The 19,817-nt window shown below is 42.5% G+C and overlaps 1 protein-coding gene across 1 annotated transcript in view; it reads right to left on the bottom strand.

Annotated features, from left to right (window-relative positions):
• LOC149179769 (protein REVEILLE 8-like) overlaps positions 1–19,817 on the bottom strand; it is a 318,742-nt gene that overhangs the window by 270,545 nt on the left and 28,380 nt on the right. The window contains exon 2 of the mRNA XM_089415801.1: positions 6,152–6,209. Within this exon, the coding sequence (XP_089271927.1) occupies positions 6,152–6,209 (58 nt within the window). The remainder of the gene's footprint in view (positions 1–6,151; positions 6,210–19,817) is intronic.

The following is a 19,817-nucleotide window of genomic DNA, read 5'->3' as shown; positions in this document are numbered from 1 at the left end:
CCGATGTCCTTCTTCTCAAACTCCGTCGCAAGATCTCTCTTGCAGTGCTCTATGAGTCTCTCTGCACCTGTAATGATCAAGTCATCCACATACAGCACCAGAATGAGAGGCTCCTCACCAATCACAATAAAGTAAAGGTTCGGATCTGCCTCACTCTTTGTGAAACCCATCCCCTGCAAATATGTATCTATCCTAGAGTACCAAGCTCTGGGAGCTTGCTTCAGGCCATAAAGGGCCTTCTTCAGTCTGCACACATGGGACTCCTTCCCATGCACCTCAAAGCCCTGTGGCTACTCAATGTACACCTCCTCCTGTATGAAGCCATTGAGAAATGCGATCTTCACATTCATCTGGTGGATCTTCCAACCCATCTCTGCTGCTATCGATATAATGGAGCGGGTCGAAGTATATCGAGCCACGGGAGCGAAGGTCTCCTCATAATCAACTCCCTCTACCTGGGAGAACCCTCTAGCCACAAACCTCGCTTTGAATTTCTCAATGCTGTCATCTGCAGGATGCTTTACCTTGTAAAGCCATCTAGAAGTAACCACAGATTTGCCCTCAGGCCTCGGCACCACCTCCCAAACATCATTCTTCATGATAGAAGAATACTCCTCCTACATGGTCTCTCTCCAGACCTGCTGGCTAGCTGCCTCCTCATAGCTAGAAGGCTCAGAGTCAAGGATGCTGGTAACCATCGCCATATAGCTACAAAACCTCTCAGGTGGTCTACTCTCTCTGACCGGCCTCTTCGGCTCAGCAACAGATGTGGCATCTCTCAAGGTGTCCTGAAGCCACTTGGGCTTTCTCTTCCCTGAGTGCACTTCTCCCACCAGAGAATGAAACTCCTCCTCCTCATCATCATCAGTAGCCTGAACTCCTGACTGTCTGTCTGCTGTCCTCCTGCCTACACCTGAACCTGTAGAAGCTGAGGTACCGTGTGAACTGTTCATCAATGGGCTCCCTAGTGAACTGCTCTGCATGCTGCCCGGAGCACCACCCCTCTGGCTCGGCGAGCCACTGCTCACTGACGGACCTGACATCCTCATAGATGTACCTCCGGATCCTCCTGATCCCTGCCCACTGGATCCCTGCGACTGACTCAACTGCTGCTGGGGGTCTGGCTGATCCAGATACTCTAACTCTCGTGACCTCCTAAAGGCCCTGTCCTCCTCGAACTTCACATCCCGTCTGACAACAACTCTCCTCTGTGCAGGAATGTAAATCCGAAAGGCCTTTGAGTTCTCACTGTAGCCCACAAAGATACCCTTCTCTGCGGTGGGCTCTAGTTTGGTCATCTTCTCCTTGGGTATATAGGAGTATGTAATGCATCCAAAGATATGAAGATGACCAATATCAGGCTTCTTCCCAGAGAAAGCCTCCTCCGGAGTCATGTGCCCCAAGGCACGATGCGGACTCCTGTTCTGCAAGTAAACAGTTGTGTTGCAGGCCTCTGCCCACAAGAACAATGGCAGCCCCTGATCATGTAACATGGCTTTGGCAGCCCCTATGATGGATCTGTTCTTCCTCTCCGCAACCCCGTTCTGTTGGGGGTTGTAAGGAACAGTGAACTCCCTCCTAATCCCTGCCTCCGCACAATAGTCAACAAACTCTCCAAGGGTGTACTCTCCTCCATTGTCCGACCTCAAGGACTTGATCTTTCGACCTGTCTGAGTCTCCACAAGAGCTCTGAACTCCTGAAACCGCTTGAAGACCTCACTCTTGGTTTTCAAAAAATAAATCCAGGTCCTCCTGGAGTGATCATCAATGAATAAAACATAGTACTCATATCCACTCAAGGAAACATGAGACATCCGACCGCTCACATCGGAATGAATCAAATCAAGTATCCCCGTCGCTCTGCTGTCACTGCTGGGAAAAGGGGATTTGGCAAATTTGCCCATCGCACAACCTCTGCAAGTATCAAAGTGATCAGTACTGAAATCTGGCACACCTGTAGTGATCTCCCGCAATGTCCTCAAGGCTCCATGATACATATGTGCCATCCTGCGGTGCCAAATCTCACACAGCTCAGAACTGCTAGCTCTTCTGTCGGTACTACTGCTCAATGCCAAAAGGGGCTGGAATGCAAACTTGTACACCTTTGCATGGCGTACACCTATCACTCTAGCTGAATCAGCTGGATTGCCCCTGGGATACATCAACACTTGTCCTCCCCTAAACAGTACCTCATATCCTTTGTCCTCCAAAGCTGAGACAGATATGAGGTTCTTCCTCATCCCTGGCACATAAAGAACCTCTGACACCTTCAAGGGAGGTTTGGACTCCCTCTGAAATGTCACTGTTCCCACCCCGACTGCTCTAACAACTCTATCATCACCGAGTACTACCTCAATATCAGTGCCACTCTCTGAAAGCTCTGAGAAGTACTCACGGACTCCTGTCATATGACGTGAGGCCCCACTGTCCACATACCAGAGACCTGAAGATGCTCCGCTAATCGAGGGAAAAGCATGCTCCCTCTGAACCTGTGTGGCAGGTGATCCTGCACTAGAGGACTCACACGTAGTGAACGCAAACTCTCGGTCAAAACGACCAGCAAAGTTCTCAATCTCTGTTGAAGCTGCCACGTCCTGGTTCTTCCCCTTCTTCTTCTTCTCCGGACACACAACTGCATAGTGTCCCATCTTTTGACAATTCCAACACTTCACCTTGGAATAGTCCTTCTGTGTGTTCCCCTGTTTACCTTTACCTTTGCCTTTTCCCCCACCACTGCTTGTAGAAGCCTGCTTCTTCCCTTTGCCTTTTTTGCCTCCTGCCACCAGTGCTACATCCTCATCCTGCTCAACTGGTTTGGCTGCCCCAAGCTGACCTTTCCTGATCTCTGTCTGAATGCAATCATCCCAAAACCTCTCCCATGTGGGAAGGGTCTCACGTGCACAAACCCCATCAGCAAAGTTCAACCATGAACGGGGGAGGCCATTCACTGCAATCCGCACCAACTCAGTGGGTGGAATGGCCTCTCCAATCGCTGCCGACTCATCTCTCACATTAGTAATCTTTGTGAGATATCCAGCTGCACTATCATTACCCATCTTAATGTTCTTCAGTTTCTCCTTCAGGACCATCTTCCGATTCTCATTGGTACTCTGGTAGAGATTGGACAATGTTGTCCACATCTCATGGGCATTGCTCTTTCCTCTCACATGAGGAATGCAATGGTCTTTGATTCCGTCTAGAATCAGCCTCTTACCCTTGTTGTTCTTTTTATTATAAGCTGTCAACTGAGTAGCATCAGTAGGCACAACAACAGGGTTCTGTGTGGTATGCACCATGATATCCCAGACTTCTGCCTCCTCAAAGATACTCTGCATTCTCTCATTCCAAACGCTGTAATTTATATGTCCATCCAGCCTATCCTCTACCCTCAATCCCAATGACATCCTGTTGTCCTAAAACTGAAAAATAGCACTGATGTAGTAAAGATAAAACCGTTGTTTATGAAAAAATCAGCTTGCTGGAATTTTCTGAGTGAAAAATCAGCAACTATAATTTTTCCTTTTGCTGTCCCAAACTGCCCTTCAGCACTCAAGCTCTGATACCATGTAGAAATCTCTGTTTTCCCACCCCGGTTTTCAGTTTCTCCTTATTTCTCTCATATAGTTAAATGCCCTTTCCCATAACCATACATTTAACAAGCTGAAAAAAAATAAATTTGTTGAAAACACAAATTTTGGAAATTTTATAGAATGCTGGAAATTGCAGAAATAAAAATCAGCAGTAATAAACAGCCATTAAAACACATTTAAACACTGAGATTTTTGGTCAATGTGACCCTGGAAAAACCCCCTACAACTCTTGGGGAAAACCAGTTTGAGAGCTCTTCTTTATTTCTGAAAATTGCCTTTTACAGTGAGAAATTTTCAGCAAAAAATCAGAAAGCAAATTTACAACTTATCTCTTTTCCCATGCTTCACAGCAAACTGGAAATTACAGCAAACAGGACAGCAATAAATGTTGTACGGTCTCCTCGATTTTCGTGCCCACTTTCAGCATTAAATGCTGCTGTATGGCCCTCGTTTTGCGTGCAGAAAAACCAGCAAACTGCTCCTCGATTTTTGTGCAGACCTCTCCTCGAAAATCGTGCCAAAATCTGCCTTTCACTGTGTGCTGAATTAGCTGTACAAATCTGCTCAACTGCTGCCTTGGAATGTGTGCCACGCTGCTGTCTCCTTCTCCTCCCTGCTCAGAAATCTCTCTTGCTCCCTTGCTCTCCTTTTCCCAATCTGCTCATGAAAGAATTGAATCGAATGTGATCTTTTCCTCCTTTTCCTCCCTTAATATAACTCCAAATGAATTTTGGGTGATCCAAGTGACTTTTGGGTGATCTCTAAATCCAATGGCTGAAATAGATTTAGATCAATGGCTGAGATTAAATGCTCATTTAAATCTCACTTTTTATTTTTTAATTCACCCCACTTTAAAGACTCACTTAGTCATTTATTTCCAAAGTCACTTTTCCTTTCTAATTTTCCATTGACTTTATAAAAGTCACTTTAAAATTAGACTTAGTAACTTTATCACTTAAAGTCACTTTTAAATTAGATTTAACTTTATAAAATTATAAAGTCACTTTAGGAGAAAAATTAAATTCTTTTGGACACTTTTCCCTAGGCCAAAGATCAAAGCCTAAGGGAACCACCTGTCCTCCGGTACCAAATTTCAACACACATCCCCCCATCACCAGTCTTTTCTTTTCTCTTAACCTTAATTGCTGGCATTAATTGTGATACCACCTTGTTCCTTAGTGCTTAGCCGTAGTGATTCTTTAGGGAAGCCTCCTTTAAGCTAGAGGAGAGGCAGTCTAAAGTGGCAAAGGTAGGTCACTAAGTTGACAGTGGGTGACCTTCTCAGGTTCCACTTGAATTGTACGGTGTGAGTTAGAGCTTTTACCATTCTAACTTACAATATCAGCAGTAACAGGGTCAAACCTGCCAAACCAGCCAGTTCCAGTGCCAATACAAACAGTTTTTAGAATGTCAATACAACTAAAAGACTAAACCAAGGCTCCATGCTATGGCTACCACAGGAGCTGGAAGAAATGGGCTGAGGCTTAGACCAATCTAGAAGAGGTGAATCTCTAATCAATGCCCTGCCAATCTGGATTACAACTCACTTTCCCTTTTTTCTTGCCTTAACTATGAATCCTAATCCTGTCCAGTACAGGAAAAGGGCCATGAACAGAACAGTGACCCCTTGCATGCATTTTCACCTCACATAACTGCCCATCATCTAAAAGGGTAATTTCTGTACCTGAATCCAAGTTACAAATACAGTTAGACAAAACTTTAACACACAAAAGAAAAAACACTAATACAATATTTACAAGATGTAACAAGCACAAGTGATTCATAACTAAGTGCTCACTGATATCTCTTCCAAAGGTATGACCATTTTCTATTAAATCTTTATATATGAGTTTTTTAAGTAATATCAGTTTGTCCTGAACTGGCAACATATAATTTACAATGTTCATAGTCAATGGCCTGAACAAGAATGTGCCATGAATTTATCATTCACTCTTTTGTCCTGTAACATTTTAGCTTTTTTTTTTAAATAGACTTACCATTCCAGATTTGCAAGTAGAATTTATTTGGTTGAAATTGAAACAGGAGTTTTCCTCAGAAAGAACTATATTCAAAATTCATATCATAATAATAATAATAATCAAATTTTAAGGTCACGGCCTGGCCAGACATCAGATTAATATATGAGACATCCTTGTTTGTTGGACAAGGCACCCCCTCCGTGCAACAATTTGACTGCTTTGATTTATAAAGGTGTACATACCTACCTCCATATTTGAACCTGTGACCTCCAGGGAAGAAACACATCTTCTTAACAATTAGAACCATTTGACCAGAAACTTATTTCTCAAGTGTAATTTTCTGTTTTCAATGGATGTCAAATTTCAAGAACTTCATGCCATCATTTCTATTGAAACCAATCCCATCATAAAACAAGCACTTAGAAGATGATGACTGTCATACTTATGAACATGATAATACGATAGAAATTATTTTATCAACAAATTTTCTTAGTTTACTTATTTACCCAAAATAGTTCAATATATAGAAAAGGAAGCTACAATGAAAATTTAAAACAAACATTATAATGATGACGAGCATACCTGTATGACAGTCTTTGATCCTACAAAAGCTTCAATCTTTTTCCAATCACGATCAAATCTGAGAGACAACCAAAGAATTAAATGCTATAATTTAACTCCAAACTATACTGTCAACAATCAAAATAAAGACAGAGAAAGTTTATCTCCCTATATTAACTGAGAACTCTCACTGGGGCTAAATGCTATACTCAACTCTAAACTATACTATCAACAATTAAAATAAGGACAATGATAATTTATCTTGGTTTATCTCCCTGTATTAACTGAGAACTCTCGCTGGGGCTAGTAACAAAGGGAAAGAGTGTCAGGCAGAGACAGCAAAACAACTTAATAAAAAAATCTATGTGAGAAGACCACAATTAAGCAATTGCTCAACAATATGAATTTTAATGATTGAGATGACTTCGTTAAGGCTATTGTTGCCACAAAGGCTCAATCATTTTTGTAGAATGGTGCAATGGCAGACATCATAGTACCTTGAATGGATATTTCAAGCCAACATATGAAAACTGGAAGTAAATTTCTGTAGCTCAAGGTCAATTATCAAAATTTAAAGAATGTATACAGTGCACTTTCCATTATTTCAGTATTTCACTACTGACACATTGAGTAATTACTGTCAAAAGTTACAGCAAAAATTGAGACATCTCTCACGACAATACTTCGCAATTTTTCATCTATGATTTAGATGCACTAACAACTACAAATCCTTGGCTTCAAGGTAATGTTCTGAAACCTTCACGCAGAACATTATAAAGACACCCGTCTTTGATTCGTTCAGGTCAACCCAGACTAAAATCTTTAACACACAAGGAGTCAAGATGACTGAGTTCTGATATAACAATAACAATTTAAATATGAACATGGTCTATTTCAAAAATATATATCATAATCTAAATTTGACAGAGTACTTGGGTTCAGGGGCAAGGATGGGGCTCATCAGGAGTACACTGTATACATAACAACATACACATTGCATAATATCATATCATTTTCAGCAAGTAAAAACAAAAACAAAAACATTGCTTCATTGAAGTGTTGAACAATCATACAATGATTAGAAAAACACTGAACAGCAAACGTGTTCAATATCATTTGAAAAAATGAAATTGACATTAATAGGTCTTGACTCTTGAGTATTAAAAAGTTAAACCAAGTGACAAGTACATATGTCATACTACATTCACTCCACTTCACCACTTCACTGTCTATCATTGTCCACAAAGTTTTAGGAAGAATAGAGCAGCAACATCCTTAACTACTGGAATGTTCTGACTGGACTACTCCCTTTACTGCTGAAAATGAAATGGTAAAAATAAAAAGTTAATTTAGTGTTTTGAGTGCACGAGGATGAAGTAAGTGAGGGATAAGTGCCTTGGGGAAGGACCCGACCTTATCCTTGCATTTTTTATCCTTTTTTTAATTTAAATAACAACAAATAATAATTAAGAGGAGAAAAAAATAAAATAAAAAATAAAAAATCTTATCAAGGGTGTGCCCCTGAAGTACCCAAAAGACGCAATATCGGGTTCAGGTAACCATTTTGGGCTAACTTCCCAACTTCCCTGCTGGGAAGAACCTGGTTTGTTCGGGTCATGAGATGAAAGTGTGAGATAACCTGCCAGAATATCTTGGAAACCCATAAAAAATTTCTGAGTTTTATGTAATGGTTCAGTGTGGTATTTTTACAAACAGTTTGTATACCGAGTGCTGTAGGTGACTGTTTGGGGTTTAACTCCAACAAGAAAGCACAGTGAACATATATGCCAAATGAAACTTCAATATAACATAAATAACACAACAGTCATATGGTAGCAAGATTATTGTACATGCCAATAGCACTTGTATTAAAAATGAAAGTACACATACCACTGATAGCCCAAGTGCCAGCCAACAAACGTGAGAGAGATTGAGAGATACCAGCAAGCCGATAAGAGATATATGACTGTATATGAGTGCTGCTTTAATGTAGACAAGATATCAGCAGTTACATACATATATGTCACTTTCAGATGTGTGAATGTGCCCAGAAATAATGTACAGGTCCAGCAACTCGTTTTAGCAGAGGTTAGCCCAAGAAAATGATAATCCATGGTCTTGAGTACCTACGACCAATACAGTGCCTGTGCAGCTGATAGTCAACTAAGTATTGACAGTGGTAGCTCATATGGTTAATAAGAAGGCAGTTTCGACCTCTGTCCCATTTACACAAGCAAATAAACTTGTCCTCAGTCTTAACTGATATGCAGAAGTTCCGTGGCCTGCCACAACTCATCCTTTATGTGTTTGAGACCACACCAACAGAAAAGGAAATGTATGCATTCAGCTTGAGGGAGGTCAGACATACAGCCAACCAACTAGAGGGAAATTGACCCCCCTCTCTTAGGAGCCTTCGAACCACTGATTTATGAACACGACCCACAGAGATATCGAACTCAACCAGCCGGTCAATGCGTGAGCTCAGCCTCCTTAGAAAAAAATAATCGACCCCTGTACTTGTGATGGCGCTTGCCTCTTCATGGATGGAACCTCAACCTGAAAAGATATATAAAAAACTTGAAATCAGAAGATAAAATCAACTGATAAGACCTCTTTAGCTCAATATCTTCTGCTAATCATCTTTTACTTTGAATTCCCATGGTGAAATTTGAGTGACTCCACTCTCAAAACCAACTAGGGTGTCTAGTTTCAACGACAAAGCTAGCGATGGTGGCTTCAGATTTTAAAATCCCAAGTTTTTCTTCAAAAACTCTCCAAGAGCTCTTTTTCTCCAAATACAAGTGAAAGAATGAGAGAGTCGAGACTCCTCACTTTTCTATTTTTATAATTGAGTGGTCATTTTTGCCACCATTTTACTTTTCTCATATTATATTAAGTCACTTTATGAGACTTTCATTTATAAAATTAAAGTGACTTTACATTAGCGTAGCATATGTCTCCCTTTTCACCCCTTAAGCAATTATAAAGTACACTTAGGCAAATCATGTTCCCTTATTAAAAAATTTCCTTGCCTTAGTCTACGGGAACTTATTAGGCTAGCGGAACCCCTCTTATTTCTCCTAAGCAGTGGGAGACATTACAATCCTCCCCGCCTGAGTTTGCTTGCCCTCAAGCAACTTCATCTCTATTTGTTTGAGCACATGTTCGCCTTCCCATGTGGCATCCCCAATTGAAAAATCCCTCCATTTAACCACGTATTGTCTCACGGTGCTCCTTCTCAACTTGTGCTCCCTTCTCTCTAGAATTTCCTTTGGTACCAAGATTAGCTCTCCTTCCTCACCCAAGGGAGGGAGCTCAATGGAGTTGACTACCTACTTACCCAAGGCCTTCTTGAGGCACGAAACATGAAAGACGTTATGAATTTTACATCCTTCAGGGAGCGCAGATTCATAGGCCACTTCTCCAACTCGTCTCATGATTTTGTATGGACCGTAGAACTTACGTTTCAGCTTTTTTGCCCCCTTTGTTTTTAGAGATGACTATCAATAGGGTTGAAGATGAACGTATACCATGTCCCCCACCTAAAACCTGTCCCTATCTACATAAACTTTGTTGATTTTGAGCCATCAGCAGGTTGTCCTTGAGGACTCGAAATATTTCTCGGCTCTCTTGAATCCAGTCTTAAGCCAAAGTGGCACAACTATCCCCAAATATTATATTTGCAAATGTCGGGGCATCATATCCGTATAATGCCTTGAAGAGCATCATACTAATGGACTAGTGGAAATGGGTGCTGCAGCAATGTTCTCCAACATGCAACCACCTAAATCATGCCTTTTGTTGGCCAAATACATAGTTTCAAGATAGCCCCCCAGCAACTTGTCGACTATGTCGATCTGACCATCAGTCTATGGGTGATAACTAGTGCTCGATGTCAGTTCAATCCCCACAAGTTTGAATAACTCCTACCAAAATCCACCCATAAATCTATTGTCTTTGTCGCTCACTATGGTCTTTGGTAACCCATGCAATCGAAAGACCTCCTTGAAGAATAGTTCAGCCACCTGTGATGTTGAATATTTAGATGGTATGGCAAAGAAGTGCGCAAACTTGGTTATTCGATCCACCACTACATATATGCAGTCCTTTCCCTATACCAGAGGTAGCCCAATGATAAAGTCCATGGAGATACTCTCCCACTTCTGCTTTGGAATAGGGAGTGGTTGTAGCAACCTTGTCGGATGGGTACATTCAGCTTTGTTCTGCTAGCAAATGCTACATTCTTTCACAAACCTCAACACATCCATCTTGAGGCCCTTCCAAGTGAACCTCTCTCTGATTTGTTTGTATGTTTTCAGTTATCCCGGGTGCCCTACCAAATTTGAGCTATGAGCTGCTAGCGTTATTTTTTCCTTCGACTGTGATTCTAATAAAAGATAGATTTGGTCCTTATAGTAGATGATGTCATCCAAGACTCGATATCTATTATCATGTATCAACCTCTCCAGAATCTCACAGGCAAATTTGCTTTCGAAGTATTCTACAAGCAGCAGTGACTTCCAGTCATCTGTTATCTCCATGATCGAGAGAGTGGATGGCATCCTCGGGAGGGTATCTGCTACTGCATTATGTTGTCCTTTGACATACTCAATCTCGAAGTCATACGCCTGTAATTTACAGATCCACTTTTGTTGTCTCTCACTCGGCTCTTTCACCTCCATGAGAAATCTCAGGCTATTATGATCTCTTTTTACTTTGAACCTGTTCCCCACAAGATATTGTCGGAATTTGGCCAATGCATCAATGATGGCCAACATTTCCTTGTCATAAATTGAGTAGTGGTGCTCATAATCTCTGAGTTTGCGGCTCTCAAACGTTATGGGGTGGGGATCCTGCATCAAAACTACTCATAACTCAGTCCCTGAAGCGTCATACTCTAGCACAAAGGGCTAGGTGAAATCTAGTAACGCAAGCACGAGGCACGAGCTCATCACCTGCTTCATCTTCTCAAATGTTTCTTGTGCCTTTTCAGTGCAACTGAAAGCCCCTTTATGGTAAGGTCTATAAGAGGTCAACTGTGAGAACCCCTTAACAAATTTCCTATAATATGTGTTGAGGCCAAGGAAGCTTTTCAATTCAGTTATTTTTTTTTTTAAGGTAGGCCATTTGATGAAGCCCCGGATCTTTTCTTGATGGACCTGAACCCAATCATTCCCAAATACATGCCCTAAGTAGAGCATCTTTGTCATACCAAACTCACACTTGGACTTCTTCGCATATAGTTCCTGCTCCTCTAATATCCCCAATACCTCATCCAAGTGCATCAAATGGTCCTCCCAAGTCTTGTTGTAGAAAAGAATATCATCAAAGAAAACTAGCAAGTACTTTCGCAACTGTTTATTGAACACATGGTTCATGCATGACTAAAAGTTGTGGGAGTGTTGGTTAGCCCAAATGGCATAACCAAGAACTCATAGTGCCCATAGCGACACCTGAACGTTGTCTTCGGGATGTCCTGCTCCATAACTCAAATATGATGATAGCCTAAATGAAGATCAACCTTCAAAATATGTTTGGCTCCCCTCAATTCATCCATCAACTCGTCTATCCTGGGGATAGGATACCGGTTTTTTATTGTTCTCTTGTTAAGAGCACGGTACTCTATAGTATATACACATCCGCAAGGAACCGGCCTTCTTCTTGGCCATGACCCCCAAAGAAGCGAAAGGACTGGAACTAAGCCAAATGTGACCCAACCTCAACAACTCCTTCATGGCCTTCTTAATCTTGTCTTTGTAAACCTTGGGATGTTGGTAGGGGCTGGTAATGACTGTATGTACACCCTCCAAATCTATAACATGCTCAAAACCCCCTTCTAGTGGTCTACCTAAAGGAATGTCACAAAAAACCTTCTAGTGTTTATGGAGTAATACCTTAATGTCGTCGTGATGTTGTCGTGGTTGATCTTGTTGATTGTTGTCTAAAACAAAGCACTCAACCACCCACTCTATATCACCTCGCCTCAAGGTTGCTTCCATGTTGTTAGATGATACTATCTTCAGTGGATACTAATGCATGGTCCTCAAAACTACCTTTCTGCCATACATTCGATCTTTGAATCCCATCTCCATGTTCCACTGATCTGTGGTATACTTCCCAATGTAGTAGAGCCACTGAACTCCTAACACCACATTGGTGTCCAACACATCCACCGCAAATAAGTCATCCGTCACTGTGTAGTTCCCCATGGTCAGTTGCAGCTTGAGGATGTATCTAGTGCAATCCATCTGATGGTCGTCGAGTATGGAGACCACAAATCCATCGAACTCCTTAATAGGAATCCCTCTCCATTCAACCATGGTTGCATCTATAAAGTAGTAGGAAACCCCCCCATCGATCAATATTGTCACCTTATGTCCTGCCAAAACCCCTCTAACTCTGAAAGTATGATACCTAGGAATTCCTGACATGGATGCAAAAAAATGGATTTTGCCTTCTGCATGTGAAGTCTCACCCCCAACTGTCTAATGTATTTGTCCATGTTCCCCTTTCTACATCGACTCCTCATCTCATCATCACTATCACTCTCAAAGTACACCTCAATATAGTGGGCCTTTCCCACCTTGTCCTTTCTTGTGCACCTGTGCCATGGTGCCCAAGGCTCCTGACAATTGAAACAAAGCTTCTTCTTTCTCAACTCCTTCCAGGATTCTTCATCAATCTTTGGTTTCTTTGCGCGCTCCGTTTGAAAAGGTTTGACTTCTTTGCCTTTATGGGGAAAGGAAGGCTTAGGAGAGAATCTCCTCTTAGAAATGGTATCCGGCAGGTCGTTGGTATTGCTAATTGTCGCACGAAGAGTGGTAGGATCAAAACTTTTGACCCAACCACGTAGAATCTCAGACAACCCCTCCACAAATAGCACCACCAACCCAGCATCCGAGATATCTGCAACCATAACTGCTAATCTCTGAAACTCTGAAATATAGGCCTTCAGACTGCCTATTCGTCTGAGTTGGGCCAGCTCCCTAAGATGAAGCTCCGGTCCTTCCTGTCAAATCGCTCAATGAGCCTCTAAGTGAACTCAGTATATGAGGTGATGTTATTGTGATTCATGACCCATTGTCACCAACCCATGGTACCACCATTCATGGGCTTTGCCATCCAAATGTAATGCGACCAGCTTAATGGCTTCCTCCTCCGTCATCTGATGTAACTGTAGATATGTATCCAGTTTTTTAACCCATGACTGAGCTGAGCATTTGTATGACCCATCAAAGCAAGAGATGGTCACTTTCCCCAATGTCTTTTGCAACTCGTTATTCTGCCTCAAAGCCTTCTGAACTGTTTTAGGCTTGCTTTTTAACTGAAGGTAGCAGAAATCAGTGAAACTCATGATAGCCTGGAACTCACGTCCCAATGATCTATACTCCTCCAAATAATCTACATAATGGATCCCTTGACTTGTTTATTCTGTTTGGTCCTCGACTGTCTCATGTAGTAACTGAGGCATGTTGGGCCTGGGTGTTCTGCTATATGAGCGAGAATGGTTGTGTGGCAGTACAGACATGACTTCCCTCTGCGCTGTAAGACTCTTCCCCATTTATAGGATCCTTTTCGGTGGAAGACCCCTTGATTGCTTTTCTCTCATCAAGTCCACCATCTCCTTTTTGGCCCTTAGCCAAATCATTCAGATCATTGAGCATTAAATGCTTGAGTCTCCTTATTCCCCCATGTCTGGATTTACTCTCTCGAGTCTCAAGTGACTCTTCTACCCCTTTTCCCTTACCAGGGGTTTCTTCTTCTATTTCTTGAATCTCTTCTCCCTCTAGAATGGGAGTGGGTTCTCTGATTTTGTGGTGTCTTTTGTATGTGACATATGGATGATCTTCACCACTCATTAAATCACTAATAATCTGCCCTTAGACTCCATAGCAGTCCAAGATATTTTTACAAGCAGTTTGTATACTGAGTGTTGTAGGTGATTGTTTGGGGTTTTAACTCTAATAAGAAAGCACAGTGATCATATATGCCAAATGAAACTTCAATATAACATAAATAACACAATAGTCATATGGTAGCAAGACTTTTGTACATGCCAATACCACCTGTATTAAAAATGAAAGTACACATACCACTGATAGCCCACGTGCCAGCCAACAAATGTGAGAGAGATTAAGAGATACGAGCAACCCAATAAGAGATATATGATTGTATCTGAGTGTTTCTTTAATGTAGACAAGATATCAACAGTATCATCACCTTCCAGCAAGGACAATACATAAATATATGTCACTTTCAGATGTGTGAATGTGCCCAGAAATAATGTACAGGTCCTGCAACTCATCTTAACATAGGATAGCCCAAGAGAATGATAATTCATGGTCTTAAGTACCAATACAGTGCCTGTGCAGCTGATATTCCATCTCCATTAAGTATTCACTGTGGTAGCTCATATGGTCAATACGAAGGCAGTTTCGACCTTTGTCCCATTTACACGAGCAAATAAACTCGTCCTTGATCTTAACTGATACGCAGAGGGCTGCCACAAATCATCCTTTATGTGTTTGAGACCACACCAACAGAAAAAGAAATGTATGTGTTCAACTTCAGGGAGGTCACACATGTAGTCAACCAACTAGAGGGAAATCAACCCTCTCTTAAGAGCCTTTGAATCAATGATTTATGAACAGGACCCACAGAGATATATAAAGGAACTCAACCAGCCAATCAATGGGTGAGCTCATCCTCCTTAGCAAAAGAAAATCAAACCCTGTACTTGTAATGGAGCTTTCCTCTTCATGGATGGAACCTCAACCTGAAAAGATATATGAAATACTTGAAATCATAAGATAAAATCAATTGATAAGACCTCTTTATCTCAATATCTTCTGCCAATCATCTTATAATTTGAATTTCCGTGGGGAAATCTGAGTGATTCCACTCTCAAAACCAACTAGAGTGTCTAGTTTCAACACTGAAGTTAGCAATGGCGACTAGGGTTTCCAAAACCCTAAGCTTTTCTCCAAAAACTCTCTAAGAGATCTTTTTCTCAAAATGCAAGTGAAAGAATGAAGAGAGACTCCTCACTTTTCTCTTTTTATAATTGAGCGGTCATTTTTGCTGCCATTTCACCTTTTTAAATTTTTATTAAGTCACTTTAGGAGACTTTCACTTCATAAAATTAAATTTATTTTTCATTAGCCTAGGATATGTCCCCCTTTTCACACCTTAGGAAATTATAAAGTTTTCCTACGTGAATCTTGTTCCCTTGTTAAAAAAATTCCCCAACTTAGCCTACGGGAACTTATTAGGCTAGCAGAACCCGTCATATTTCTCCTAACCAGTCGGGGAAATAACAGTCCTCCCTACCTGAGTTTGCTTGCCCTCAAGCAACTTCAACTCTGGTTGTTTAAGCACATATTCGCCTTTCAAGTTCCCATGTGGCGTCTTCCACTGGTAGATCCCTCCATTTAACTAGGTACTCTCTCACAGTTCTACTTCTCAGCTTTCGCTCCCATGTCTCTAGAATTTTCTATTGGACCATGATTAGCTCTCCTTCGTGATCCAAGGGAGGGAGCTCAATGGAGGTGACTACCTACTTACCCAAGGCCTTCTTGAGGCATGATACATGAAAGATGTTATGAATTTTACATCCTTCAGGAAGTGCCAGTTCATAGGCCACTTCTCCAACTCGCCCGTGATTTTGTATGGCCCAAAGAACCTGGGTTTCAACTTTTTTGCCCACTTTGTTTTGAGAGATGATTGTCGATGCGGTTAAAGATGAAGGTATACCATGTCCCCCACCTCAAAACTGCGCTCCACCCTGTGCTTGTATGCATACACGTTTTGTTGATTCTGAGCCATCCACAAGTTGTCCTTGAGGACTCGCAATATATCTTGGCTCTCCTGAGTCTAGTCTTTAGCCAAAGGGGCACAGTTATCCCCCGATATTCAATCTACGAACGTTGGAGTATCCTATTTGTAAAGTGCTCTAAAGAGCATCATACCAATGGACATGTGGAAAGTGGTGTTGTAGAAGTGTTCTCCAAGATGCAACCACTTAACCCATGCCTTTTGTTGGCCAGATACATAGTTTCGAAGATAGCTCTCCAGCCACTTGTTGACTGACTCAATCTAACCATCTGACTATGGTTGATAACTAGTGCTTAATATCAATTCAATTCAGTGCTTGATATCAGTTCTAGAGGATTTATGTTAAAATCTAAATATCATACAATTCTATTTTTCATAAAGAATGGTCATATACCTCTAGACCTTAGATATCATGATTTAGAGATTCATAGAGGGAACAAGCAAAAATGATGTGTTGGAATTTCTAAGTCTAACTGTTAGAAATATTTCCTACACTTTATGATTTATTTCTTCCTACTTGTTCTGTTAATTAACAAGTTATTTACCATGTAAACACTGAAAATAAATACAAGTATAGTCTCGACACATACAAATCATCAACTGAAGGAAAAAAACAAGCACACAAATGACACCATTATTTTTGGACTAATGTCCCCGGAAAAAACCCAGTGCGGAAAAAACGGTGCAGCTATCTGAGGGTTTTATTATTAAGCAGTTTCAAAATACAATCTGGGTGCCAGAAATGGCTCACCCAACAGAGAATGCCCTCGACAGTAGTACCTCTCAGTCGGAGACAGATATCAGCCCCAATCTGCCCCACGAAATCTCCCAGCGTCAGCCTCTAGGGTCTACATCAGCCTCTCTTGCCCAGTGTCTACCCAGCGTCAACCTCTCTAGCCCAGCGTCAGCCTCTCTGGGCTCTGCGTCAACCTCTGGAGCCTCTGTGTCTCCCACGCTGGCCCTCCTCAGGGTCTGCACAACTCCTGGTGACCTCTAGCTGCTTCTGCGTGGCCTCTAGCTAGCTCTGCATCAACCCTCTCCCGGCTTCTGCGTTGATGCACCAGGTACTATCTCTGCCTCTCTGTTACTGCATTCACTACCCCTCAGCTGCAACTTTGATCACTCCTTCGATTTCTTCAGCAAGCCTTGCCCCAGAAAATCGAATTCTTGATCAACTCGATGTGTTTTCCAACTAACCCTCAAGCCTCTTCTTATACTTTTCTTGTTGACAATTCAACAGCCAAAATTAAGTCCCTAATCAACGGCTAAGATCAGATTTGGCTTGATCCATGACTTTTGGACCATTCTAACCCAATTTTATATTAATTCACATTAATATTTTACTTTCCCTAAGTTTAGACTTAGCGACTTCATTAAAAATATTAATTATTTTAATATCTCCCAAACTGGTTAGATTCTGCCCAAACCATTTCTGGGTATTGGAGATCTCATGTGCTTTAGCGGCTAGCCTCTCCACAAATTTTCGTGGCTACAGCGCATCCGATGCTACCCCAAATCAACACTCCCTCTTAGCGAGTACTGTGCTCTAGTAATACTCCTCATTGAGCATCACCCTGATAATCCAGCATCGGTCCCTGTGTTGATGCTAGGCCTGCTGCCCAACATCCTCTACACTGTTGCATCATGTACTGCTACCCATGGCCCCGCCACTGCCACTGCTACATCTATACAGAAGCTCCCTCTACATCAGTGTTGCTGCCCATGGCATTGCCACTGCCACCACTGCATCTGCATTGCAACCCCTCTCATCATGCTGCATCATGTTGCCCATAATACTACCACTGCTAACTGTTGCACTGCAACTCAGTGACTGAGAAGTAAGTAACTGATCTCCCAACTCTGACATCTTCGTCAGGCTAGAAACACTCCTAATGTTGAAGCTCCCTCTGTCACTGACAAGTGCTCCCTCTTTGCGTTGCTGCAACAACTCAATGCATCTCGCACTACTGCCTCACGTTGTCCTGGGATTCCTGCATTGTAGCTCCGTCTGTCACTCCATCTGCATCCGCCATTCCTGCTACTTTTCAGGGCTCTCGTAGCAAGGTATAATCCAAGAGGTTGGGTACCTCAAGGATCCTGCCCCTCATCGCCTGTAGTCTGTCTGACTACAGCTCGATGTCTTCCCACTTCCTCTCAAGTGGCGCATGAGCACTCACGGCACAATCATCATCAGTCTCCACTTCTTTCTCTGCCTTTGCTGGCGCAACCTTGGTCTCAGAAGCCTCTCCCTTGCTCTTCTTCCTCGGACACTGGCTTGCATAGTGACCCAGTTCCCCACAGTGGAAGCATTTGACCTTTGAGAGGTCCTTCTTCCGTTTCTCCTGCTTTCCCTCAGATGCTAGGGCAGCATCCTCCTCTTCCTCCTTGATTCTGACCCCCTTGTCGCTGCTTCCCACCTTGGTTAGCCTTCTGATCTCTTCTTGACGAAGAGCCGCCCACAATTCCTCCCAATCTGGAAGGGTCGACCTACCCAGTATACTCTAGACAAATACCTCCCAATCCTCTGAGACTGTGTTCAATGCGGTCCTCACCAACATCTCCTCATCCGGCGTGGCCCCTATGGAAGTCAGTTGATCCTGGATCTCCTTCAATCGACCGAGGAAGGTGTCTATCTATTCTCCCTTCTGCATCTGGTATGACCGCAGCTGATTTTCTAGTAGCATCTTCCTCTGCACGGAAGTATGCTGATACAATTTCATAAGGGCCTCCCACATCGCATTTGTCTTGTCCTTTTCGGCAATATGTGGTACTACATGGTCCTTGAGCCCGTCAAAGATGATGCTCTTGGCCCTCGCCATTGCCTCTTCGTACTTTTCGTTCTCAGCCAAGTCAACTAGGATTGCTATCGTGTTCAAGGCGAAGTGCTTGAAACGATTCCTGTCTAGAATGGACAAGGTCCCAGCATTACAGACTACGAAGTTTGAGGCTTCGTACAGTCTGTCGTGATCTCTTACCCCATTCACTGCCATTTCGCTGCTCCTCTTTCGACTCTTCCAAATCTCTCTACTTCCCTCCTGGAAGTTCTTGGTGTGACTCTCTCTAAGCCTTGATTTCCCTCCTGGAAACCCTTTTGCCAATGTCAAGATGCCCCCACTCCAATCGTTAGTGCAGTTGCACCACTGATCCAGATTTCTTGGCTAGAAATCCTCGGCAGCAACTCCCTCCTCCTTGGTCTTGCCATGTTAGGTATTGTTTTGACCACAGTACCCCACCAACTTCACTCTGCAACTTACCCACAGCCTCCTAAGCCCCAGCAAACTGAAGGTTAGAGCTTCTAGGCTCTGCGCAATCTCGACACAGCAAAATCCGCACCTCCTGGCCATGGGCGTCAACCGTTACTGACTAAGAAAGATCATCGGGCACTGCGTAGGTCAAGTCTTCTCCTCTCTGCCACTGCGCTGATCCTCTTCCCGGCTCGAACTGATGACGCAGGCACTGCGTCACCCCTTCCTTGCTGCTTTTCCGCTAGGAACAACTTCTGTCACTCGGGACAGTTGTTTCTGTTGCTACTGCTCTGCTCGGCTGATGCCCTCAGTTATCCTGTGATCTGCAACCACCCTCTGATACCATGTTGGAATTTCTAAGTCTAACTATTAGAAATCCTTCCTGTACTTTCTGATTTATTTCTTCCTACTTGTTCTGTTAATTAATAAGTTATTTACCATGTAAACACTGAAAATAAATACAAGTACAATCTCAACACATACAGCTCATCCACTGAAGGAAAAAAACAAGCACACAAGTGACATCGTTATTGTTCGACTAATGTCCCCGGAAAAACCCAATGCAGAAAAACCGGTGCAGCTATCTGAGGATTTTATTATTAAGCGGT

Source organism: Pinus tabuliformis, chromosome 3_2 (genome assembly GCF_031772625.1).
Source record: "Pinus tabuliformis cultivar Carrire ecotype Pingquan chromosome 3_2, CPIR1, whole genome shotgun sequence".
NCBI classification, from domain to species: domain Eukaryota; kingdom Viridiplantae; phylum Streptophyta; class Pinopsida; order Pinales; family Pinaceae; genus Pinus; species Pinus tabuliformis.
The sequence above is the reverse complement of the archived record's forward strand: the minus strand, read 5'-3'. Positions and strand labels throughout refer to the sequence as shown.